Source organism: Rhinatrema bivittatum, chromosome 13 (genome assembly GCF_901001135.1).
Source record: "Rhinatrema bivittatum chromosome 13, aRhiBiv1.1, whole genome shotgun sequence".
Taxonomy (NCBI): domain Eukaryota; kingdom Metazoa; phylum Chordata; class Amphibia; order Gymnophiona; family Rhinatrematidae; genus Rhinatrema; species Rhinatrema bivittatum.
The window spans coordinates 54,434,310-54,461,784 of record NC_042627.1 but is presented as its reverse complement, the minus strand read 5'-3'; the positions used below and the strand labels follow the sequence as shown (position 1 = coordinate 54,461,784).

Sequence of the window (27,475 nt, the reverse complement as noted above, 5' to 3'; positions counted from 1 at the left end):
TTTGGTCCTACCAGGGCCACACTGCTGAGGCAAGCAGGCTCTTTTTTTTTCTGATTGTTTGTTTGTTTATTCTTGAGACCACGTGGGGTCAGGAAAGCTCAGGCGGCGGAGTAGAAAACCCCGGCTGAGTTGAGCTGCAGAGGCAGCTGCTGCTGAAAAGAATAGGAGCCCGCTCTTACCCCCCCCCCCCCCCCACCCGATGATGTCCCACGAGCCTGCAGCAGATACAGAAATGCTGCCAAGTTAGGGATCTTGCCTCGAGATTGGGGCGACGTTTTCGACCCTAACGCGACAGGGAGCTTATTCCGGAGAATCTGGAGGCTTTCCAGCCCGTCTCCAGTTTCCACCGGGCTCTAGCAGAGTCCCGCCCCTTAGGGCTTCCTGATGACGCTCTCCATTGCCGGCGACCAATCGCAGGCGGGGGAAGGAGAACGGGAAGGCAGCCGGAGTCGCGGGAAGGGAGGGGGACGTTTCTCTGCCCTCCGTCTTATTGAAGCTTCTGCGTGAGGGGGGCCAGGTGAGCTCGGAGACCAGAGACGGGCGGCGGACCGACCCTGCACGGAGCCAGTGAGTGTGCAGGAGAGCGGGGAGGAGGGAGGGAGGTGGCTGGCGCGGGCTGACAGCAAGTGCAAGAACTTTTATGTGAAGATGCCGTAGCAGCCTTTTAGCTAGCCCGGGGGTGGGAAGGAGCCCGCAGCAGCATAACAGGTATTTGTACCAGAGAAAGCAGGAGTGACCGAGCCTGTGTGTGTGTGTGGGGTGGAGGGAGTCTTCCCCCCCCCCCCCCGGTCAATTTACACCAATCTTTGGGCAATCAGAATTCAAAATTTCCTAGCCTATACTGGTGGTGCCGCTGCCGCCGCAAAGCAACATGATTCTGGCTACTTTGTGCCCATTCTGACGTGAATTCATGGTGAATTCTTTACCTAAGAGTTGGCAGCGCTGCCGGTACAGCTCTTGTAGCTGAAGGACCATGCCAGAGGCAGGGACGGGACGAAGGAAACCCCCGGCGGCTCTGTGAGTCCGGCAGAGAGCAGCCCGGGGACGGCGAGGCTGGCTGAATCGGGAGCTGGGGGCTGAAGGGATGTGCCCTTTTTGTTTTGCAGGACGGAGCTGGACCTCCTCTGCGAGCAGCCGGCACGAGACCAGCTGCAGCGGGGCAGCCGCGCGCCCTTCTCTTGCCCAGCACGTGCCCCAGCGGACTGTCCTCCTCCTCCCCACCCACAGCCATGGACTCGGACTCCGGAGAGCTGAGTGAGGGAGAGCCCTTGCCAGGTAATAAAGAAAGACAAGGGGGAGAAGGGAGGGGAACAGGAAAAGAAACTTTCCATGGGACTCCGAGGAGAAAGGGAGCTTTTCTCTGCCAGTTGTCTCAGCTTTCTGCACATTCAGCTCCTTTATGGGAGGGGTTGTTTGGTTTGTTTTTTTTTTTGGGGGGGGGGGGGGGGCTGTTGGTAGTCTGAATAAGTGAGCTGATTTGAAACTATCAAATCAGCTACAAAAAATAATCCTAATTGAAGGTAAAACAGAGCGCAGGTCATTTGAGTTAGCAATTTTAGCATGTGATGAGTGTTTTTCTTTTAGAAGAAGTGGCCATGTGTGAGATGTGGTGATCTCTCCCCCATAGTCAAAATATTTTAGTAGGTGGAGGACCCTTACAGCTATTACTATTAACAGGTTTGGATTATTGTAACTTTTTATTCTGGTCTGACTCAGCACTTAATCCACGCCAACTCGCACAAAATGCTGCTGCTTGTTTATTCTCTAGTACCAAAGTTCATGATCATATTTCTCCAGTGCTTTACAGTCTGCATTGGTTACCAATTAAATGGCACATTCAATACAAAATTTTAGTCATTTTATACATAATCTCATTTATAATAATAAAAGCTGCTGCATTTATATATCCCGTCACGTAATCTCAATCCCAAAATCAGTTACTCCTTCAGGTGCCTTCCCCTAGACTAGCAGTCACTGGAGAGTGTTCATTTTCAACTGCAGGTCCCATTGCATGGAACACCATCCCTCTTCCCCCTAAGGCTACTCTCCGATCCCAAAGAATTTAAAAAAGCATTGAAATTTTATCTTTTTAGACAAACTTTTAGAAATATGTGCGAATCCCAACCTTAAACTGACACTTATTTTGTTGTTCGTTCTATATGATGTATCTTTTTACTTTAATACATTAAAAGGGTCAAATAGTTTTATATTTTTATGCTTTTTAATCTTGTTTTATTCTTTGGTTATTTATGAATGTACTCTTGTAAACCGCCCTGAACTTTTGGAGGGTGTGATCTATAAATACTCATTTTTTAATTTATTTAAATGTATGTACCATGGCAAACATGAAAAGGCTTTCTAGATGTAGACTATGCGTATTATTTGCTCATCGATACAGTATGAGAAAAACCCATGACAGGAGGACATAAGCCATGTCTTATGCTATGCTTTTAAAGTAGTACATAGAATAGAGAGAGAATTAACTTTCTTGCTAGGATATGTATTTATAATGAGATCAAATAAAACCTGTGTTATGGAACAGTCTCCATGGGAATGCTAAAACAGGACCTTGCAACCAAGTAGTGCATGGCTAAATGCATTTCCCATATTTAAATCATGGTGTGTGTATGCTCCTAGCATTTCAGGATCTTTTTTATCAGATCTTGAAAATATTGTACAATCTGAAAAGAAAATCTTGATGTCTGTTAGGGTCTAAAAGGTACTGTAAACTTTCCCCCAAGACGAGCTAGCTTCTGAGTGATAAATAGTAAGACCTGACTAAACCCCTCTGTAGACCTCCATACTAGAGGCACTGGTTGATGTTCTCTGATGGTAGGAACATCTCTACAGTAATTAACTCTTCAGTCTAACACTAGGTTTACCTGCCTTATCTTTGTGTTTTGAGAAGTTAAGTCTTCCCAGCAAGGACGGTTTGTGCATGTGTTTGGATAAGGAAGCAAGGGAGAGACCATTACACGCATCTGCTATAGATTCTGATCTAATTAGAAAGATATCAATGAAGGCTTAAGAAGTGCCTTAAATATTTATTTCCTTTTACAATAGGCTCCTGCTTTTTACTAGCTGAGGGCAGGATTAAACCAGTCTGTCTCGTGTTTGGCTTTTTTCTTTATTGTATTTGAAAATCTCATGCCTATGCACAGGTTTGCTTTCCTATGCAGAAAAAAAATACTCCAGTTACATGAGTAGAGAATACAGTTAGTGCTGATAAATGCCATTTTGATTCACGTAAAAATATCCTATCACGAAAGGATGCTGGTGTTTTGCCTACACATGTATTGAAGGATAAATTAATGTACTGGCCGTGTTAGTCTGTTTGAATGTGCCAAAATAAGTTAATCAAAAACAATTATATAAGGTGAATCCAATAAAAAGGTATCTTTTTATTGTTTTTGTGTGTTAACCTTTTATTTCTCTACATTTATCTAAGAAAGGTCTGTTTGATTTCTGCCCTCAAAGTATGGTATGAATGGAGAATGTGTGGTCTGCCAGGGATAATCAGAAGCCTGGAACTCATTTTCCTGTGTTCGTTTACAGCACTGTGATGTGCTCTTCACTGAAATAAGCATCAAGCGGTATTGAGTGCACTGGAGTGCAGTGACAGTATAATGACAAAGCTGTACGACTAGTTTGGGTGGACACCAAAACAAGGTCAATTGGCCTGGCTGAATACTACTCCTGTGCCCTGGCTAAAAGCATAAGCTGGCATCCACAGCACCGGATTGAGGGAAGGCTTGCCTGGGTGGGGAGGGACATTAGGAAAACAGCACGTGTAGATTTTCTGCAAAAAACAATCAATGTTTGCCCACCCGTGAAGCGGGTGCAAAGCCTGTGCGTACCTGTTGATCCGTCGACCTTTGTAAGCGGTTTTCAGAGGGAAGCTACCTGCAGAATTTCCTTTTGAGTATTAGCCGCAAGGTCTGCGGTTCAAAAGTAACTACGGACTTTGCTGCAAAGCAAGCTATTCAGAATCGTCCTCCTGAATGGGTTGTCAGATGGGTTTCATTTATTACTATGCTTTTAGTTCAATGCATCGAAAGGGTTTTGGTTTTTTTTTTTTTTTCTGTTGATATCTTTGGGAAAATTAATATACAATTACATACTAGGAGTGCTGTATATATGAGACTTTCCAAGGATGCAGCTTCCTAAAAAGTGCGCCAGTAGCCCTGCTGCTCAGTTCACATTTGGAGAAATCTATGAATTCCAAAAAGGTCTGTGGATTTTAGAGACCTCTTGGTTTTTATATACTTTTGTGACCTCTCCAGAAAAATATCCAACATGCAGAATGATGATGATGAAGTTCTGAGACGTAATTTGAAAGGACTTAGGAAAGTCACATTAGGCTGGTGAGCCTGAGGACCCTGCCCCTTCTGACATGCAGCTGTATGGTGACTGTTTTCAGAGCTATCAGTGGTAGGATAAGGGGGAGGAAGGCTTCGGCAGACGGCAGGACACACAATTACAAGTCCTCACCTCAGAACAATGGAGACAATATTTGTTTTGATATTTATTTAGTTATGATTTTTATATACAGACATTCATTTCAAAAAGAGATATCACATCGGTTTACTTTACAGTAAGGTACAATAGGTAATTCACTATCCCCTAAAAGGGTTTACAATCTAAAATTTTTGTACCTGAGGCTAAGAGATTACAAAAATATCTCTCTCTATCTCTCTCTCTGTCTTTGTGTGTCTCTCTCTCTGCTTAGGGTGGCAATCTGCAGGGGGGAAGCAAAAACACCCTTGCAGACCTCTGCCTCCTGCCACAGGATGCTGCTACCTCTACTCGTGCCCTCCCCCCCCCCCCCCCTCACGTTTCCTCTGACTAAAAAGCATTGGGCCAGATGTGGGCCTTGCTGTTATCAAAACATAATGCTGTTCCCCCTTCTACCCCAAAAGTGCAGAGATTGTGAACCAACACAGCCCCTTCACAGCAGCACTACCTCTTTCTGCTCCTTCCCCAGGTTCTATTTCATCATGAGTACTGTAAACACAGGCCGGCACCATATGCAAGCATATAGGATGGTGTCTGGATAATGTTACAGATAGGTGTGCAGGGTATCTTCAGGAAGAAGAGGAAAAACCACTGGGGAGGAAAGAGAATAAAATGGTTAAAAAAAAATTAAATGAAAAGCAAAAAAAGAAATAATGAGAACTTATCCAAACACAATAAAATGTGAAAAGCTATTTTATTTTTGAAAAGAAAATGTGTAATAACTGAAAGATTTTCACTAAACATTTTTTTTGGGGTGTGTATAACTGCATGTAATTGTAGGCAGATGTGCCTCAGTCACTCCAGCCACAGAATCTCAAAATCAGTGCCACGCATTTTTTCAGATCTTGGCTACAGAATCTACCAATATGCTACTGCTGGGAAGCGTGGGCTGTGGCTCTGACGGAGCTTTTTGCAAGCTGATCTCGTCACTAGGACTGCGTGGGAGCAGACTCCCGATCCCTTGTAGCTGGTTGCACCTGGCACAGAGGTGCTGCACGTGGGACTAGGGAGGGGGCGCGGCTGCCTGTCACTATTGTGGCAGCTCTTGCCAGTCAGTGAACGACACTGAATTTCATAAAGCCGCCCGGGAGGCACAGCAAAGAAGGGGCATTGAAAAGTGGCTTTTGCATGTGTAACTTCAGCCCACTATTGACATTTGGGGAAGTTATGGTCATTTTTGGGTGATTTGTGTTTAGAGGTAAAGAAGTTGCTTTGTTGCAGTTAAGATTTCTTATTTTTCTAGAAGCTTGATAAAACTTTGTAATTGTCCAAATCGCTCTTATAAGCAGTAATGGGAGCTGTGTGGCTGCAGTGGAGCAGGACTTCTGCCAGCCTGGAGCAAATAAATATATTAATGTCTGGGGGCTCTGGGAAGCAAACATAAGGCATTTTTGTATTTGGATGTTTTTGGATACGTGTATATGTACATTGGAGAGCATTAATCAAGGGACTATAGTGGCAAATCCTCCCACCAACTACAATCCCTTTTTTTTTTTTTTTTAAGATATATCCAAATATCTGTATTTGTTATAAATATCTTATGAATATCTTCACTTATGACAGTTGCTGTTTAGGAAGCCCCTAATTTTACCTGCGATTTGGCCTCTGGAGGTCAAAATGAATGTAGCTGAATTGAGTCCTTTGTAGTTGATTTTGAAGGAAAGTTAATCACTTGTGTAATACTTTACAAAAATTCAATGTATTTAGCCCATTAACACTCTTTCTGGACAAATATGGCATTCTACAATGCAAAAGCTTGTGTTTGTGCCCCAGTGAAGTTTTTCATTGCCTACATTTCCTAAATCTGTTTCCATGGAAGGGATTCTGGTGGCTTGTGTCGAGAAGAATCCTCCTGTTGCGACCGTCGCTGCCTGACGTCTCTACTACGCCCACCTTACCTCTTTGGCGACTCCCTCTTTCCCTGTTGGAAGTTTGGCTGCCGCGGCGTCATCATGCCGTTCTCCTCCGGCGTCCCTGGACCGGCCGGACGCCGCAGTCCGCCATGTTTCCCAGCAGCCTAAGGGCACGCGCGCGCGGCGCAGCCCCAACTCAAGTACCAGCAGTGGCACGAACCTCAGGGGCATCCCCCTGAGGTGACGTCATCCTCACCGGATATTTAAGGTCTCTGAAATCGCTAACTAATCGAGTTAGCAAGGACTAGGTTACGTAAGGGTTTCCTTGCTACTCTGCCTCCTCGGACTTACCAGGGGTACCCGCTCCTCAGGGGCCTCCTTTTCTCTTTTGCCTTTCAGGTCGCAGTCTGGAACCGGTACTCGCTCCTCGAGGGCCCACGTTCTCTGACCTGCTTCTGAATACCACTTCTGCCACACAGTCATCGCTGCCTACAACACCAGTGAGTTACCATCTTTCTCTCAGAGCTTTCCCTGAACCAGGTACTCGCTCCACGAGGACCTCCTTCATTCCAGCTCCTGGGCTGCTTCTAAGAGACTATTGTGTGAGTGTTACCATCAAGGTTCTGTTCCTGAACGTTGCATACCCTGCCTACTCCCTATATTCAGTTTCTCTACAGCTCAGTTATCCAGGATCGCTGTTCCCGTATCTGAGGGTCTACAGCCCAGCCCGGTGCTTCCAGCTCACTACTGCCACCTCTGGTGGTTTCATATACTGTCTAATAAAAGAACATGTGTGTCTGTCTCCATACTCTGAGCCTGACTGGTGGTCCCTCTCGGGATCTTCCCCTGGGGGCATGGTCATCTGCCACCGGCCCAAGGATCCACTCACAACTACCTCAAACACAAACACCTCCATAACTCTGTACTTTTTACCAAGATACAGTTTCTAAATTGCAAAGTCAAGATATTTTATTTGAAGACGGTACTATCTGGTTACACAGTGGCGAGAGTAAAATCTCCACCCGTACCCTGCTGTTGGCTGATTCTGCTCTTATTAACGATAACCTCATGTCACAAAACAAAATTGAGATACTAAATATTTCCAGGAGAAGAAATCAACATTTTATGCCTTTTCCAAGGTCTGCTCTTATTTCTCCAGTTGAAATAGGAAACACAGGAGCCAGCTTTTCAAAATGACTAGGGACATTAAACTCAATACAAATTACCCCTTGGAAACTGTGAAAGAGTTTGCTCGATACTAGCGTTGCTCAAGCACCCACAGACTGGGCACCTATGTCAGGAAATACATCACAGAAATGTTAAAATTTCCTCCTGATGCAATACCACCCACTTCTACGGTATATGACTTGACTTCTTTCAAGCAGATGAGGTGGAAGAAGCCCAGGAAAGGTTGATTTTATTGGGCAGTTTAGATGTCTCTTCTGTCCAGAAACAAACTTGAAGGAGCTACTGATTTTTGTCCCAGAACGGAAGAAGAGTTGGACATTTGAGGTTATATTCTCTTTTATTACCAGAATAAGCGCAAGGGTTTTCTGAATCTTCATTGGAAAGTTCTCATTGAAGACAGATGTTTTTCTAAAATTTCTGCAAAGTGAATTGTCCAATATCAAGGCCTACATTTTATTTTCTTCAATCCAGTAGAATTGGAGAGGCTTCTAAAGGATTGAGTTGTGAGGTCTGCTATGACATCTTCCATGTGAATTGTTTCTTGTAGGGTACACTATTTTTGTCTGTATTATGAAGTTCTACTTGGTGCCTTGATGGAGACAGTTATCTGTTTCTCTTATTCACATTTTTAAATCTTGACTCCTCACCCTGTTTATTGACTGGAGTTGCTAGGTGTCGTCGTCGATTTTTTTTCCCTGATCTTTTTAGTGATTATGCAACAAATCCTTGCAAATTCATTTTGTTTGGCAATAAAAACGTTAAACTATATAAATAAAATAATAAATTTGATACACTGACATCTTCATTTGTAGTGCAAGGTTATCTAGCCAACTGTCAGATGTATTCTTTTACATCCTTGCATCTGTTAATTTAGAAAAATGTATCCAATGGCGGCAGCAGTACAACGAACTAGAAAGTGAAGGTAGCAGTATAGGAAACATTATCACCTCACTTTTCTATAGTGAATGAAAAAATATCAATATCATTAATGAAAGGAAAAACTGTGGTATTATGTGACAGCCGGAGAAGGACTAGCTGCAGGAAAATGTATATCAGAAGCATTAAAGGCATGTGACTTCATCAAACAGTGGTTTAAAAAAAGTGCGAGGTGCCAAATTTATGACCAGCTGGATTTGCTAGTGGAGAGCTAAGGATATTCGGAGGACTTGAAGTAGTGCTAGGGTTTTGATGTTTTTCTTTGTTCCTCTGCCTTTTTAAACTTTTGGGCTCTGTAATTGTGATCCAAATGAATAAACACTGTGGTCTTATAGATCTGCCAGCATTGTAACTACATTCTCAATATAGGCCAGTGGTAGTCACTTCCAGACCATAAGAGCAGCAAACGGGGTTAGCTTTTCAGGATATCCCTACTGTAATGTAATGTCCAGTTTACTCACACCTCTTTGTGGGCAAACCCATGCTCAACGTGTTATGGGCCTAATAACGTAAACATAATATAAATCATAAATACAAGATTTATGATTTATATCACGTTCAGAAAAAAATTAAAAACTTGGCTGTTCGCCCAAGCCTACCCCTAAAAAAAAAAAAAAAAAAAAAAAAAAAAAGCCTCTGGGTCACCCACACAGTCTCTTACCTCACAGATGCGTCCATTACCGCAACTCAAAGGAACTGTTGCCCAACCAATTGCACTATCTTATAATTTGCTTAACTTCATATTCTTTATGTAAATTTGTAAATATGCTTAATTTTGCACATATACTAGATAAAATCGTACATAATTCTTATCCTGTAAGCACCCCCTCCTCCTTTTGCCCTTTCCTCCAGTTAGAATTTGTTTAACTTAACTTTTAAAATTTGTTAGAATTTGTTTAACCTATTTTCTCTCTAACAGCCTAGTTCTACATTCCCTGTTATAATGTAACTTTTGTTGTTGTTTGCTCTGTTAACTGGTCCCCCTTGTTTACTGTAAACCAGTACGATAAGACCTGGTCTTGAGCATCGGTATATGAAAAGAATTTAAATAAATAAATAAGATCATAAAGAGTACAATAAAAATCTCTCCACAGCCCAACCCACTAGGGAGCAGAGAACAAACTAGAACAATGAATCACTTCCTCCCAACCCATAATAATCATCATAAGAATACAAAAACAATATATATTCCTACTGCAGTCTGACTTTCCCCCCATTCTCGCTAGGGAGCTGGAACGTGCTGCATTATGGACCAAACAACATCAATAACGTACACATCACCAAACCAAACAATAATAAAATTGCATTCCCATCCAGACCCATGAAAATAAACTGAACAGTCTTTTCCACAAGACTAACATGAACCAGGTCAAACTCTCACGCCTACACATTAAAATAAACTTATCCCCCCTCTCTAAACACTCCTGAATAGCCAATAGACTAAGAGAAAATAGAAGCATAAAAACAGTAAGGTTAAACAAACCCTTCTGCTACAATCCTTAATGAATATGCATGAGATGCATTTGCATAGATAGAAGATTTGCTTGCACACTACTCATGCATATTGTTAGGGATATCCTGAAAACCCAGCCAGTTTGTAGTACTCAAGATCCATCAGTTACTCCTGCTTTAGGCAGGTAGAAGTTAGCCATGTTTGCTGTCATAGTCTATGCTCTCCTTCTTGATCTGCCAAATCAGGATCATCCTGTTTATGGCTTCTGTAACAAACTGTGTCAGAGAAGGGAGAAGGAAGGCAAGGGAAAATGCGAGCAATGAAGAAAACAATTTTTTCGTTGAACTACATGTATAAGGGAAAAGACAGGAAAATGTACCCAATTTTATTTGGAACTATTTATTAACTAAAGTACTGTTACATTCTTGATGACAGAAAATAAATATATATTGCATGTATAAATGCTCTGTACAATTACATGTCTGATTCTTTCAGTTAATTACCATGCTTGCAATCAAGGTTACACAATTGCTGCTAAGTTGTTTAGTAGAACTTGTGGTAGTTTTGGAAGGATGAGGATGGGCTGGGCTGGAAAGTTTAGGATCCTTCCACCGAAAAAGGGGAGCTACATTTCCACGGGTATTGAATATGTTGTGTTGTGGTTTCAAGCCAGAATTTGCATACTGATGCAATGGACATTTTTGAAGTGGAAGACTTAAGACACTTTCCAGTTTCTTGCAGTAATCAGGATATAGTAATAACACCTAAATCAGATCTGTGATTTTTTTTTTTTTAAATTTAGAAACTTTTAGCTTAAACATGTTCTCAGAAATATCAGGGGGCCACTATTTAAAGATAGCCTTCTGTGTAAGTTAGCCAGATAAGACTATCCGTTAACTTACAATGTATATTCAGCAGCACAGCAATGCTGCTGAATATACCCCAATAAGTACTAAGTTAACTGGATAAGTCTGAATGTTGCTATTTATCCGGCTAACAGGGTCATTCATCAAATTGTGATAGGGCCGTATGGCATGATAATAGGCTCTAACACGTATTATAATCAAGTGATATCGCCTTGATAGTACACACCATTTGGCTGCCGTGGTTTTTTTCCCTGCTGCATTAAATGTCCAGGAGCCTCAGGTCACGCATTAACCAGGGAGGTATTGTTTTATCGCAGCATGTATCCATTTAAAGAAGGTCATTACTAGGCAATTTGATACAAATATTTTATCGCAGCTGACCGAGAAGGTGATCAGCTGCGATAAAATATCACCTCCCTGGTTAGCGTTAGATGTGCGGTGGGAGGCCTGGGATGCTAATGGGGGTCCCGAGGCTCCTGCCACACATTTAATGCGGCAGGGGGGAAAAAACGGTGGTCAATCAGTGTGGGGGTCATTGCTGACTGCCATTTCAACCCGGGGCCCGTCGGTCAAGGCAGCCAGGACTCCCCTAAAATAAAAAATAAAGTAGAAAGTATGTGTGGTGGTGACCCTCCCAGTCACATGGCTGGGGCAAGGTGAGGTCAGCGCCATTTTGAAAAACGGCACTGACCAGAACTGGTGCAAGGGTGCACCTTTCCCTGACGTGGGACGGATAATAAAGAAAGGGGGGCTTGGGAGGCAGGGGGACTTCTCCATTGAAGGGGGAGGGGTGCTCCTCCATCGTGGAGGCTAGGGGGAAGGGGGGAAACTTCTCCACTGGGGGGGGCAGGGGGAGGGGGCTGCCGCCACACATGCGCAGACGCACGCACACTTTCTACTGTATTCTTATTTTGGAGGAAACAGGTTGAAACAGGAGTCAGCAATTATTTTTATTTATTTATTTAAATGTATTTATAGACCGTACCCTCCAAAGTTCTGGGCGGCATTACAGGAGTACATTCTTAAATAACCAAAGAATAAAACAAGATTAAAAAACACAAAAATAAATATAAAACTATTTGACCCTTTTAAATTATTAAAGTAAAAGATACATCACCTCTGCTTAAGTTTCCCGTTTGGCCCCAGGCAATTTTTTGGGCAGCCAGTGGCTCTTTAAGACGATGGCAGTCCCATGAGATTGGGGCCGCCGTTGTGTTAAAAGAACGCGGTGAGTGGCCTTTTGTATTGCAGTGTTTGGCCACGACACAAAAGAACGCGCCGTCAAACTGTGATTTGTTTTCTGGGCAGGGGCCCTGCTATTGTGGCGACACCCCTCCCTCCCCGATTTGATGATTCTAGACCCAAGTTAGCCACATAAGCAGCACTGCCCAGTTATGCCCACTGCCTGCCTGCTGAGTATGTAGCTAACTTCTTATCTGGCTTAAGTTGTGTTTGAATATGGACCTCATCTAATAAGCAGATCTAGAAAGAAATGTGTGCACCCTCTGACGACTTGAGTGAAACAAAAAGGATATTAACAGGAGAGGAACACTTGCGTCCATCCAGTCTGCCTGGCAACTTCTGTGGAGTAAACATAAGGCAGAGTGCTCTGTCTAGATTTCAGAAGGATTAAGAGTAAAATATCAGTTTATTTACCATAAACAAGTGTTTTTCCGTCCAGAAATTGACGGTGTTTGCTAAGTTTTGTATTGTGATCAGGAGCACGTGGTTAGATTTGTGGCGCTGTGAAAGCCTTGCCAGCCTGCTGGATGTTTTTAAAGCTTTGTTACAGGCAGTCTGATTCATGCTGAGAAAGGGGGCTCAGGCAGTTTCCACTTTTGATCTGGTTTAAGTGATCGAGAGCTAACCGTAGCCCGTATGAGGGTTCACAGGCATAAGGAAGACCATATTCAGAGGAGTTTGTTTGTCCGGATGTCTTTTATTTGAGTTAGGCAGACAAACCCTCAAGCTTAAATATCTGGCCCCTGTAAGCAAATAAATGTTATCCAATAAATTATTAACCCCATAAAATCTATCCAGATAAATTTGGAGGCATTCCAGGGTGGCGTTAACTTTTCCGGGTAACTTAACCAGCTAACTACGATATTGAGAATCCAGCCATGCCTCAGAGAAAGTATAACGTTATCTGGATACGAGTACCAGGATAACTTTAATCTTACCGGATATATTGAAACACATTCGGTTAAATGACAGAATAAAGGTAAAAAAAAATCATTGTAGACCTGGAAGCCCAAATCCCCACTCTGCTAAAGAACAAAATTAAGGTGGGCCATAGCACCTGAACCCCAGCTCCCCTCCCTCTAAGACCCACAAAAGATGACAAGATGTGGGTCTATTGGCCTAAGGAGCCACCCTCCCCCCTCCAACTCATAACATCAGCCTCAACCATTCTGCCTCATCCTGCACTCTTCCCCCCCCCCCCCCCCCCCAAGCCTTCAGGCCAATGAGAGCACAGGATGATCATAGGCTCTTAGTGGCATCTAGCGTTGCTGTCAGATAATACTGTGAGAGTATAATGTTTGACAGCCGTGCGTGTGGGAGGGAGAGGGTTGGCATGAGGGCAGGGCCCAGAGGTCACTTTTATTTGTAGAATACGGTGGGGAGGAGGCAGGGAGGCTTCTTGGACCGATAGGCCCGCAACTTTCTTGTCATCTTCTGGGGTACTCAAGGGGAAAGAGTCGGGGTTCAGGCCCACATTAGTATTAGGTTTTCTAGCTGGATGGGGGGGTGGGAGGATCAGCCTTGTTTTCAGTACATCCAATTAAGGTTAAAGTTATTCAGTCACACATATCTGGATAACATTAAACCTATCCGGGTTTATTCAAACATGGCTGGTTAGGTTTGAAAGTTATCTGGATAATGTGACCCACCTAATTCTAGGTGAGTGTTTTCAGCAGGACATTTATCCCGCCAGATAAGTTGTCCATTTGCCACTAATCTAAAGATTACACTCAAATAACATTAGGCTATGTGTGGGGGTGAAGACGCATCCCTAATCTCCTCTCCCCTTCCCTGGCTTGCATGGGAAAAGGATCAGAGCTGATGAGAAATATTCTCTGTTCGCTATCCCTGGGCATCAGAAGCGACACTGCACTTCTCTCCCATTCCCAGTGTTCTTTGCCTCTGGGTTTAGATTAACCACTGCCCACAGGCTGTAAACCTCAAATCAATATTAGCATAACTCGGTACATAGTGCTGTATGTGAACAATCCACAGTGGCAGTATTAAAAGGTAATATTTGTTTGCTGGCACTATGTTAATATCTATTAAAAACATAAACCAAGTATGCACCATCGGTAGCAGCAGGAAGTCTATGCTCGCCAGCAAATTTCAGCTGAAAATATATGAACAGCATCACATTCTTTCTTCTTCACTTAACCTTTAAAATGCAGGTCTAACACTAAGGCCTCCATTTTCCTCTAGGTTGCTTAGTCTCACTTATTTAAAAAAACAAACAAACAAAAAAAAATATATATATTTGCACGTGTGCTTGGAATCATCAGGTCGCCCAGACCTCCCACCCAAAAACTGCAGGTACAAGACAAGAACAAGTTCACTTCGGTGACTTAATTACCAGACAAGTTCGGTAATGAATGCACACACCCCACTTACAAAATATTAAAGTACGCAGTTCTGTCCGAACCCCACCCTGGAGGACCTGTAAACCACGTGTGAAACTGCTAGTATACATGTACTTCAGATTCTTGCAAAATACTTTCGCATGTAACTTCTGATTTTATGCACTTAAAACAAATTGAAAAGTTACCCCTAAATGCATTGTTTTATATTTTTTATTATTATTATTTTTTAACAGCACTTCCCTTTGCAAAGCCTTCCTCGTGTACTGTAGGATGATTTTCTAACTTAGTAGAACATTGCTGTACCACACCTGGACATAATTTCCATTGACAACCTACTTCAACAAAAACACCAAAGCTGTTAAAAAATAATAATAATAATAAAAAATATAAAACAATGCTTTTAGGGGTAACTTTTCAATATGTTTTAAGTGCATAAAATCAGAAGTTACAAGCGAAAGTATTTTGCAAGAATCTGAAGTACATGTATACTAGTAGTTTCACACGTGGTTTACAGGTCCTCCAGGGTGGGGTTCGGACAGTCCTGCGTACGTTAATATTTTGTAAGTGGGGTGTGTGCATTCATTACCAAACTTGTCTGGTAATGAAGTCACCGAAGTGAACTTGTTCTTGTCTTGTACCTGCAGTTTTTGGGTGGGAGGTCTGGGCGACCTGATGATTCCAAGCACACGTGCAAGTAAGCATTTCCATAAGCAGAGTGTGGAGAAAGGTCCTTTTTATACAGCAATCTTGGATCAGCTTCCAATTTGTTTTTTGGGTCCATAAGCAGAGTGTGTGCATTCTTTATAAAGTACATGCCTCCATGTATAACTCCAGGGTTATTAATACACGTGTACAGTACATGCGTCTGCTTTTACAAAATGGGTAGAGAAAGTGTGCATTAAAAATATACGCATGCATTGAAACACATGCTCTTGCTTTGGAGGAAGAAATACCCAGTATTTTACAAACTAGGCAGCTCCCAGCACACAGTTTATAAAATGCTGCTGTACCTCTAGATGCACTGCCTTGCACATGTATTTGCTGACTCATGCTTATTTATTTATTTATTTATTTATTTAAATGATTTTATATACCGACAGCCGTTTGCACATCGTGTCGGTTTACAAGTAACTTACAACTTCCTCGTGTACTGATGATTGTAAATTACCCTCTTACAGTACCCACTGAGGTTCCTTTCTTCTTTCACCTCAAGAAGGAAAGCGACCACCCACCACAAGATAAAGAAGCTGTTGTGTCTCTGTTAGGACTTACTTTGAATTAGAATAAAATAGGCAACATATTTTTATTAAAACTTTTGGCAGCATGACCTCATGCATTGGAACATCTCTTATCCATTCAGCCCTAACCAAGGGCTTATGCCTTTAGGTCGTACATGCAAAACAGGAGATATGAAAGCAAGGTGGTGTAAAAACAGTAACCAAGTTCCATTTCCACGTCATCTGAGGCCATCTCTTGGGTGAGCTTTGTCCTTTTTTTTTTTTTTCTGGTTTGTTTTCTATTGCATCGGTCTCCTAACCTTTTTTTCATGGATTCAGAGTGCCTCACCTCTGTAGTCCCAAAAGGAAGGATCTAGAGATCTGTTACAAAGCTGGATCTCCATCAGGGGTTGCAAGTAGATTTTAATTCTTACTGGTACTATATTGACTCCGACCCTCACAAAAAAGTGTTCCATGACCTTTGTAGCTTCCATCCCGTTCTGGTCCTGGATATGAGGGCATATGGAGAGAGCCAAGGACCGGCAACCTCCTGGGATTCCCACACTGAGGGGGGGGGGGGGAGTTCATTCTTTTCAAGGTTCTTAGGGTTTGTTCATTTAGGGGCTCTTCCTGCTCACCACTTCCACGCTAGCTTTATTATTCAATTATTCAATATTAGGTGCTACAACCCAAGAAAGAGATCTAGGCGTCATAGTGGATAACACATTGAAATCATCGGTACAGTGTGCTGCGGCAGTCAAAAAAGCAAACAGAATGTTGGGAATTATTAGAAAGGGAATGGTTAATAGAACGGAAAATGTCATAATGCCTCTGTATCGCTCCATGGTGAGACCGCACCTTGAATACTGTGTACAATTCTGGTCGCCGCATCTCAAAAAAGATATAATTGCGATGGAGAAGGTACAGAGAAGGGCTACCAAAATGATAAGGGGAATGGAACAACTCCCCTATGAGGAAAGACTAAAGAGGTTAGGACTTTTCAGCTTGGAGAAGAGACGACTGAGGGGGATGTGATAGAGGTGTTTAAAATCATGAGAGGTCTAGAACGGGTAGATGTGAATCGGTTATTTACTCTTTCGGATAGTAGAACGACTATGGGGCACTCCATGAAGTTAGCATGGGGCACATTTAAAACTAATCGGAGAAAGTTCTTTTTTACTCAACGCACAATTAAACTCTGGAATTTGTTGCCAGAGAATGTGGTTCGTGCAGTTAGTATAGCTGTGTTTAAAAAAGGATTGGATAAGTTCTTGGAGGAGAAGTCCATTACCTGCTATTAAGTTCACTTAGAGAATAGCCACTGCCATTAGCAATGGTTACATGGAATAGACTTAGTTTTTGGGTTCTTGCCAGGTTCTTATGGCCTGGATTGGCCACTGTTGGAAACAGGATGCTGGGCTTGATGGACCCTTGGTCTGACCCAGTATGGCATTTTCTTATGTTCTTATGTTCTTAACTAAAAATCTTTACTGACTGATGGCAAGGAAATGAAAACAAAGTCCAAACAAGACAGAATTCTAAGTAGTGCTCACACACAGGTCTATCCTGTAAAGTGCGGCCGCGTTTACCCTGCTCCTAAGCCGCGTTCTACTCACTTTCCGGCCGCATTATCCCTTCCTGCGATCCCGAATCCCCTTTAACCTACTCCTACCGCGTCCTAAAATCACCGGCCAACCCCTTCCGCACGCGGCATGTATATTGCATGCAAACGAGCGAATTAGCTATTCCCTAGCATCCCGTAACCCGCGCCACGACTATCGCTATCTTTCCCTGCAGTTTTGTCGCGCGTTTAACCTGCTAACTTACCGCCTACCCTTACCCCTGCGGTAGAGGCAGGGGTAAGGGTAGGCGGCAAGCTTTCCCCCAGCCCCCGCTCACCTGCCCCGGCCGCGATCTCTCTGCTGGTCTCTGGGGCAGCCCCAGTCCTCTCCCCTCCTCCCGAAGCAAAAAAAAAAAAAAAAAGCGAAAAAAAACGTTGCAGCCCCCTCCAATGTCCGGAGGGGGCTGCAAAAAGTAAGTCGCTTCGTACTGCCAGCCCCTTCTTCCCTCCTCCCGGAGCAAGGCTGCTTTTCGCGCCCTGCTTCGGAAGGAGGGAAGAAGAGACACTGACAGTGTGAAGCGGCGAAGCAACTTACTTTTTGCAGCCCCCATCGGACCTCTCCTGCCTCCCGCTGCGCGACTTACTTTTTTTTGCAGCCATCAGCAGGAAAGGATCGTGCCTCCCGGCGAAGATAGACGCCTGCACGGGGGAAGCGGCCCCTGTGCGTGCGATTGGCCGCTCTAGACGTGATGTCACATGCCGTGACGCCAAACGTCATGACGTCACGTCTTGAGCAGCCAATTGCACGCACAGGGGCCGCTTTCCCCCGTGCAGGCGTCCATCTTTGCCGGGAGGCAGGGGAGCCACGATCCGTTCCTGCTGATGGCTGCAAAAAAAAGGTAAGTCGCGCAGCGGGAGGCAGGAGAGGTCCGATGGGGGCTGCAAAAAGTAAGTTGCTTCGCCGCTTCACACTGTCAGTGTCTCTTCTTCCCTCCTCCCGAAGCAGGGCGCGAAAAGCAGCCTTGCTCCGGGAGGAGGGAAGAAGAGACACTGACAGTGTGAAGCGGCGAAGCAACTTACTTTTTGGAGGCAGGAGAGGTCGCCCGATGTCCGGAGGGGGCTGCAAAAAGTAAGTCGCTTCGTACTGCCAGTCCCTTCTCCCCTCCTCCCGGAGCAAGGCTGCTTTTCGCACCCTGCTTCGGGAGGAGGGAAGGGGGTCTGGCAGTCCCGACTTCCTGGTATCTGTCATTTCAAATGTCATTTCAAATGACAGATACCAGGAAGCGAAAAAACCAAAAGCAAAAAGTAAGTCGCTTCGCCGCTTCCCTCCTCCCGGAGCAAGGCTGCTTTTCGCGCCCTGCTCCGGGAGGAGGGAAGAGTGAAGCGGCGAAGCGACTTACTTTTTTCTGTTGGTTTTTTCGCTTCCTGGTATCTGTCATTTCAAATGACATTTGAAATGACAGATACCAGCGTGGCGTGAAGCGTTAGGCCTGCGCACCCAGGATACTGTATAGGCGCTCTATCCAGTAAAATGGGTTGCGCGGGCCTAAGGCTTCACGGGCCCTTCTTAGACGCGGTTTACTTTTGCATGAAATTATAGTTCAGGATCGAGCGGTAGGTGAGCTGCACTGTGCGTGCGGCAACCGCGGGTGCCGCAGGTACTAACGCAGCTCTTCCTACCGCTCGGTACTGGATAGACCTGACAGTAATTCAATCCAAAAAGTCACCAAATATAAACAGTTTCTCTTCACCTCATCACACTTCTCCCCCAAAACAGGTCAGCCTTTCTGGATGGGCACCCCTTCCACCATGGGCCCTCTCAGTACTCATTTGGTAGCTGTCATCTTTTCTTCAAGGTCCTTTCTTCTTTCTCCCTCTCTCTTCTTTGGTGTCTCCGGATGATTTTAGCTGAATCAGTCTGCTGAACTTCCCAGGCAGGCTCTTCTCCTTCCTCCGACACCTCCTAGTGCACTTGTCCCCGCTCCTCCGTGGACTTTCTTCTTCAACCTCTCTCCTGGAATCCGCTCCCTCAAACTTCTCTGCACCAAACACCAACAGGACTCCAGATCTTAGAATCCTCTCCTTACTGCCCCCTTATTCATGCAGGAGCAGGGGTTTCACACTCGTATCACCCCTCCCAGTGGTGAGTGGTGCTCCTCCTTACCACACTGACACTGTGACATCACAGGCAGACAAAGTCTAATGAGACCTCTGTCACACTGAGAGCGCTCGGATCAGCCGAAGCCACATCCTGACGCTCGGATCAGCCGAAGCCACATCCTGAATGTCTGTAAGGGGCAGAGACATTTTTCCTAGAGGCAGAAAATGGGCTCCCCCCTACACTTTTTAACATAAAAACGTCAGGGTCTCAGTGGCTGGCCAACTATAGTACCAGCTACATCAACTGATAATTATTCAAATAGCTAATTCAATTAGTCAATTTAATAAAGTAATTCTCAAATTTATAACAACTTTCCTGACCAAAGATATTTTCTTAGTGATTTGTAGTGGGCCTAATCTTGTCGCTTTGCTTGCTCTTGTCCTGCAATAGTTTCACTTCTGCCCAATAAGTCAATTGGCACATAGGAGGCCAGATGCCAGGGCAAAAGCCTTGTTAATGTTGGTAGCTATTTACAGGGCCAGTGGAAGGGTATTAGACGCCTTAGGCAAATATTCCCCATACCACATTTGGCTGTGTGTGTACACGCATGCGTCTGTGCACGTATATGTGTGTGTGTGTGTGTGGGTGCGTCACAGTCTCTCTCTTCTCTAACCCTTCCTCATCCCTCTGCCAGACAGCCCATGTTCATATTGCTGACTTCAGGCAGATGGGGAAGGAGATGGCATTTCTTTATGAACATTTGGTGTTGCCTTTACCAAACTGGTCTCAAGGCGGATTACAATCAAATGTTTAAATTACTATTTACCCTCTCCTGATTCTCACCCCAGCGGTGAACTCCTTCCTTACTTCTCAAACTTTTACCCCCTTTCATAGCGCTCAGGCATTCACCTCCTTATCACCAGAGGTCAGATTAGGAAGAGAAGTAGCTCTTCCAGGATACTCAGAACAGGAGGAGAGGGAAAATGATAGGAATGTGCATTCACTTTTACATTTTTACACGCATACATTTTTTACACACTTAAAATCATATTACATCCTGAATATCAATTTTATGTACATATGTGAATATGTGCATGTATAAATAGCAAAACAAAACCATTTTAAATACAAGGGAGAAATAAAAAACCAAGAAAACCAAAATGAAACAAATGCAATTTTTCTTATGCACAGCCCTAGAAAATGCAGGGAAAGGGCTGGACTAAGGAGCAGAGTAGCTGCTAGTTCTGCTCTGTCTACTCTAGTCACACCCCCTCCCGTTGCCTGCATGCTGACTGTGAGGGGAGGGGCTAGAGCAGCAAGCAAAACTGCTGTGCTCTTCTTTAGAAGATTCTGGGCAGTGGCCAGTAGCACAGGGACACTAGCCCGGTAGATAATGCCCCTGTTTCTTAACTGCTGCGAGTGTACCTTGCCAGCTTAGCTCTCCATCCTTCCGGTATGGTGTACCAGTACTAAATGTCTTAGAAGTACTGCATACCTAACTGTGTCAGCTTACTTGCAGCACTGGTTTCCATAAGACATAATATGGACCTGTGTAGTAAAATATGTTTATAATGCACACATTAGTAAACATGCATGTCAGATGTAGGGCTGGTGCGTCCCAATAGGCAAACTAGGTGGTCGTCTAGGGCACCTGCCATTAGGGGGCAGCAGCCATATGGGGCCATGAGCAGAGCCCATCCCAGTCACAGCCAAGAGGAGTAGAGCGTCGGCGGGCCACGAGTGGAACCTATCCTGCTCATGGCCGAGAGGAGTAGACACTCGCTGGGCTGCGAGCAGCGTGTGTGTGTGTGTGTGTGTGTGTGGGGGGGGATTGTGTGTAGGAGAGAGCAATGGTAGTGATCGAGGGAGGGAGCCTATGTAATGGTGCGTGTGTGAATGAGACAAGGAACTTAAGTGTGTGTAAGAGAAGGGTTCTGATTGAGTGAGTGAGGTTTGGGGCCTGGATCGGGGGGGGATGAGGCGCGGGTGCAAGGCTTGAAGGTTCGTCTAGGGCGCCCAATACCCTTGAACCAGCCCTGGCGAGGTGCCATAAAAATATAATCCAAAAAGAGGATGGCAAACTGGCAGGAGGCAGTTATGCCGCTCTTCTCCTTCTGTTGGCCCACCTCCCAGGAAGTGGTTTGGCTTTGGGAGAGATGGCCTCTGAGGGCGGGACCATGTGGAGGAAAATCAGGACCCATGATCCAGCTCTCTTGCTGGTACCAATCTCTTTTTGCCATGTGCGAGCCATCCCAAAATCACAGGGCTGGCTAGCGTGGGGATTTACACTTAACACGAATGTGCAGAGCACGGTTGCTCTGAAAATGGAAATTTTAGCATGGTGTTCTTCGTATCATTAACTAAGGACATGTTCAATTTGGCTATGTGGGTCCTGAAATGTGATTTCTATTGAATCGTCTTCTGCTTTTCATTCCATTGTTTTGTGACTGCTGCCATTATTCGTTTGTGCAATCTGGCTCATTGAGGTCTCATGCTGTGTTCCATTTTTAGTTCTGTGGAGTCTACAGCAATCAGATCTTCATTCTTCCACCTGTTTTTTTTTGTTATTTCTTTCCCTTTATTAATTCATCATTTTTTGTTTTAGATGTTTGGACATTCTACTTCAGAGAAATGGAAGCTGTAATTAAGGCTAAGATGCATGGTGTGCAGCTTTGAATAAAGTTTCACAACTAAGCAAAATAGGGGAAAAACATTTTGGACTTATTCCAAGAGAAACTGAGCAGCAGCATAAGCTACATCTTTTTTTTTTTTTTCTTTTGTACTTGCTAAAAATGAATGTTACATTGGAATGTAAGAAATAGCCAACACATATGGAGTATTATGGATTACTATATTTTTATTTATTTGTTTTTATATACCGACATTCAAACATAGGTATCACATCGGTTTACATGATAACTTGTGTGATAGTGTGACAACAGGTCATATTATCTTTACATTGTAAAATTATACCTTGTAAGAAAAACTGCCTTAACATACTGCTTTAACATTATAACTATATAATTTTAACAGTATAACCTTAGGTGACAAACACGACTTGATTAACAATTATGACTGCCAACATTATTGTAATTTGAAACTGCTTCTATGTATTGCTTTAATCTTAATATTGTGTTCTGTTGTACCTGTATAACATTGAAAATTGAATGAGAAATGCGACTTAATTAACATTGTGACTGCTAGTGTTATTGAGTCAGAGGACCTGTGGTTTGGGAGTTATGAGTTTTCTAGTGGGTTATGTGCTGGGTTGGAGAGCGGTTGTTTGGGATGTGTCCCAGTGGCGAGGGTTAATTGTTGGTGGGGTAGGCTTTTCGGAAGAGCCAGGTTTTTAGTGCTTTCTTGAAATTCTGGGCTGAGGGTTCTGTCCGGAGTTTTGCTGGTAGTTTGTTCCAAAGTGCGGGGCCTGCAATTGATATTGCGCGTTGTCGTGTTGAGGTGAGGTGGGCCTGTTTGATAGAGGAAATGGTAAGTAGTCCAGTGTTTTTAGAGCGCAAGTTTCTTTGAGAGGTATATGGATGAAGGATGTCCTTCAGCCAGTGTGTCTTTTTGTTGTTGATGGATTTGTGCATGAGGGTGAGGGTTTTATATTGAATTGTGTGGATTATGGGGAGCCAGTGGAGGTCTTCTAGTATAGGGGTGATGTGTGTGGAGCGCTTGCTGTTTGTGAGGGATCTGGCTGTCGCATTTTGCAGTAGCTGGAGGGGTTTGAGAGTGGAGGCTGGGAGTTCGAGGAGAATGGAGTTACAATAGTCAAGTTTAGGATGAGGGCCTGGAGTATTGATCGGTAGTCTTGAGTGAGAAGAAGGGGTTTGATTTTTTTGAGGACTTGTAGCTTGAAGTAGCCCTCTTTTAATATTGTATTGATGAAGGTTTTCAGATTGAGCTCAGAGTCTAGTGTAATGCCTAGATCTCTTACAGTTGCGACGATCTGGCTTTTGTTTTGTGTGGATGAATGGTCTTGGATGTTCCATGTAGGGGGGTTGTTCGAGATGTGTAAGATTTCTGTTTTTGTGTGGTTAAGGGTGAGAGATATTTGTGATAGGAGTTTTTGTATTTGAGCTAAGATGGAGTTCCATTGTATGAGGGTGTTCTGTAAGTCTTCTTTTGTAGGGAGGAGGATCTGGACGTCATCGGCATATACAAAATTCTGTAGGCTCAAGTTGGTGAAGAGTTTGCATAGTTGGAGCATGTAAATGTTGAAGAGGGTGGAGGAAAGTGATGATCCTTGAGGGACTCTGTGTGAAAGGGGGAACTGTTTTGATTCTTTGTTGTTGAAGGTGACTATGTATGTTCTGTTTGTTAGGTAGGAGCTAAACCATTTGATTGTTGTGCTGTTTAGTCCAATCTCACTTAGTCTGGTTAGGAGAATGTTGTGATGGTTGGTGTTGAATGCGGAAGATATGTCTAGTAGTATAAGAAGGTAGGATTGGCCAGTGCCTAGACCTCTGAGTGCTGAGTTGGCAAGAGTCAGTAGGAGTGTCTCCATACTGAGGGTTTTTCTGAATCTGTGTTGTGATGGGTAAAGTATTTTTTGTGATTCCAAATGATCAGAGAGTTGATGGTTAACAGTTTTTTCGAGGATTTTTGCAATGAAAGAGAGGTTTGATATGGCTTTGAAGTTAGTAGGATCATTGGTATCAAGGTGAGGTTTTTTTATTATTGGTTTGATGATGGCACATTTCAGGGCAACGGGGAAGTTTCCTTGCTCTAGTGATATGTTGATAATGTCTGCTATGGGTTTGGCTATGATATCTGGGATTAGTTTCAAGGTTGTGATAGGTATCGGGTCAAGATGTGGCTGGGTTTATTTTTTGTATGATGGTTTTTATCTCGGTGGAGGCTGTGGGTTCAAAGGTGGTCCAGGTGGGGACTGTCGTGAGCTGGGAAGTCTGGATATTCTTGGTGGTTTGGGGGTGTGCATTATGAGTTTGGAGATTTTGTCCAGGAAGAACTGTGCTAGTTTGTCACAGGTTATGGAGGCATTCTCTTTGGAGGGTGGGATTTGAATTGGTTGGGTAAGCTTTGTGATGAAGTTGAAGAGGGCTCTTGGGTTGTATTGGTGATCGTGGATTTTCTTTGCATAGTAGTCTCATTTGGCCTGGTTTATGTCGGTTTTGTAGATGTGAAGTATTGTTCTGTATTTGTTTAGGTGGGTTGGGTTAGGATCTTTTCTCCATTTTTTTTCTGCTTGTCTGAGTATACGTTTGATGTTTTTCAGCTCATGTTTGTACCATGGTGCTTTAAGGGAGCTCCCAGTTTTGATTTCTTTGGTGATGATAGGACATTTTGATTTTGCGATTTCAGCATTGATGGTGAGCCATGAGTTGGTGACTGTATTTGCGGTATTGAGGGCATCTGTGATGTCTTCACTGGGGCATGGTTTGGGGAATTTGAATTTTTGTTATAGTTGGTTTCTGTGTGGTTGATTTTGAGTTGGAGTGTGGTATGGATCAGTTTGTGGTCAGACCATGGGATGCTGGTTGTTGTGAGTGGGTTGTTGGTTCGTAATGTTTTTTTAAAGATGAGGTCAAGTGTGTAGCCAGATTTCTGCGTTGGTGTGTTTACTATTTGTTGAATCCGATGGCTGACAAGGTTTCGAGCAGGAGTTTGCATGTGGGTGACTGTGGGGTGGAGTCTATGTGGCGGTTGAAGTCTCCTAGGATGATTGCTTATGTGCTCATGTTGATGTGTGATGGGATGATTTCAATGAGGGAGGATATGTAGAGGTCCAGGCATTTGGGTGGGGCATATACCATCATAATTTGCAGGTTTTTTGCTTTGAAGAGTCCAATTTCCAGAGGTGGAGGATGTTTGATAGGGTGTTGAGTGAATTTGAATTTCTTTGAGGCTAGAAAGAGTAGCCCCCCCCTCCTTTTCTTTTAGGTCTTGGTAGTGAGAAGATATATGCTGAGTGGGGTAGCTGGTTGATTAGTGGTGTGTCCGATTTCTTGAGCCAGGATTCTGTGATACAGTTGTCTACTAGGAGATCATGTAGAATAGGAATTTTTTTGGAGACTGATTGTGCGTTTATCAGGTGAGTGATAGGAGGGATAGTGTTGCCATGGGAGTATTTGGGATTGTGGGGTTGGTTATGATGCGTCTTATACGTTGGTGTGTATGCAGATTGTTGTTGCAGTGTTTGTGGTGTGTGTGTGTGTGTGTGTGAGGGAGTGAATGGGTGTGAGATGTTAGGGTTGTGTAGTGAGTATCCATGTTGTTTGTGGAAGGGCCTTATTTGGGGGGCAGAGGGTGTGTCTTGAGTGGTGTGCCCCGTTGTTGCTTTTCTTAGGTCTGGGGCTCCTTAGTTGCCAGGGAAGGGCGATTGTCCATTTATCGCTTGGGTTGCGCAGTCTTCGAGGTGGGTAGTGGGCGAGACCTACCACCAATCGCCTCGTGGGTGGAGTGTGCCGCTGGACCCTTGACCCCGGGGGTCCGTGCCGGTAGCACAGGGCTGGGAGGGCACGGAGAAGGGATGTTGTTTGAGGTCTTTGCGGAGCGACACTAAGGGGCGCAACAAGGGGCAGGCTCCTTGGGCACGCGACGCCGGCGTCTGGCGTGATCCCTTTAAAGGGCTCGGCAAGGTCGCGTTCTGCGTCGGTGGGCGGGGTTTACCGCCGTTTGGGTGCGCCAGTGTTTGGCCATCCGGTAGGTCCCTGGGGTGGTCCGCACTCGGAACGGGGAGATTGGCGGGGTGCTGTGAGAGCCCTATATGATAAAGAATCATTCAGGTTGTTACCTGAAGAATAGACAGGTCTCGTACTCAAATTGGAAAGAATAATAGGTAAGAATTTTTTTATTTTCAAATATGTTTTATATAAAACAACACTACTATCAAGCTTTGTTAGACGATTCAGCTGTCAGTTTAAACAGTGTTGTTAAAGTATGAGTGCCTCCTATTTGCAATGAAAAGACATTTAGGATGAATTAGGCAATTTCAACAAAATTGTCTAATTCTAATGGTGTACTACCATCTACCTGGCCAAGCTGAATAAAAAGACTGTGAAATATTAGTAGAAATTAGAAAGGCCAATAGATTTGGCAACACAGTGATAATGAGAGATTTTAGTTACCCCAGTATTGATTGGGTCAGTGTCCTATGGGGACATACCAGAGAGGTTAAGTTTCTAGATGCCATAAATGGCTGCTTCATGGAGCAGCTGGCCCTAGAACCAATGAGAAGGGGGAACTACTTTAGATCTATCCCTCAGTGGAACACACAACCTGGTGCGAGAGGTTACTGAGATGGGGGCTGCTCAGCAATAGCAATCATAATGCAATCAAATTTGATATGATCATTGGAAGGAGGACATTAAGTAAAATTACTGCAGTAGCATATAACTTTAAAAAGGAAAACTATGATGGAATGAGGAAATTAGTTATAGAAAAAAACTAAAAGGAGAGGTTGCAAAGGTTAAACGTTTGCAGGTGGTGTGGATATTTTTAATAAAATACCATCTTGGAAGTCCAGAAAAATTATATCCCATGCATGTAACAGATAGAAGGAAGAGCAAATGACTACCAGCATGGTTTAATGGTGAGGTGAAAGAGGCAATTAAAGCCACAAAGGCATCTTTCAAAAACCGGAAAGCAGACTCAAATAAAGAAAATAGGCAAGAGCATAAGTACTGGCAAGTTAGATGTAAAACAATAGTAAGGCAGACCAAGAGAATTTGAGAAGAAACTTTCCATAGAGGCAAAAGCTAATAAAAATGTTTCAAATACATTTGAAGCAAAAAGCCTATGAGGAAGTCAGTTGGTCCATTAGATGAATTTAGATGTGAAAGGGATGCTCAGGAAAGACAAATTGCAGAAAAACTGAAGGAATTCTTGGCCTAGCTCTTTACTGTAGAGGATTTTGAGAAAATACTCATAATATGAACCAGGCCAACAGAAGAGGAATGTATTCATCAAAATGAACAAAACTTTCCACACGCACTTCTATAGAAAATGACTTGATATATGGACTATCATAAAGTAATGCTAGTGACAGTCACTGTGGACACAGCCTCCAGGACTCATCAACTAAGGCCACATTACAAAACTAGCCAGTTTATAATCGTAGGTCCCAATAGATCTTTACCAATGTGAATTGCTTAAAAGTATTTATTTACAATTTAACTTGCAAATGAAAACATTACTTCCCTTTGTTATGCATAAATGTC

The 27,475-nt window shown here is 43.7% G+C and overlaps 1 protein-coding gene across 8 annotated transcripts in view; it reads left to right on the top strand.

The window, feature by feature from the left end:
- Window positions 1–202: 202 nt before the first annotated feature.
- Window positions 203–27,475, top strand: part of TNFAIP8L3 (TNF alpha induced protein 8 like 3) — a 77,481-nt gene continuing 50,208 nt past the window's right edge. For 3 of the 8 annotated variants that reach the window (XM_029574874.1, XM_029574873.1, XM_029574880.1), the window contains exon 1: window positions 1,144–1,275. Coding sequence is in view for 3 of the 8 variants with exons in the window: in XM_029574876.1 (XP_029430736.1) it covers window positions 1,230–1,275 (46 nt within the window). In the remaining 5 variants the exon portion in view is untranslated. The other 5 variants (XM_029574876.1, XM_029574875.1, XM_029574878.1 and 2 more) reach the window with 5 other exon arrangements.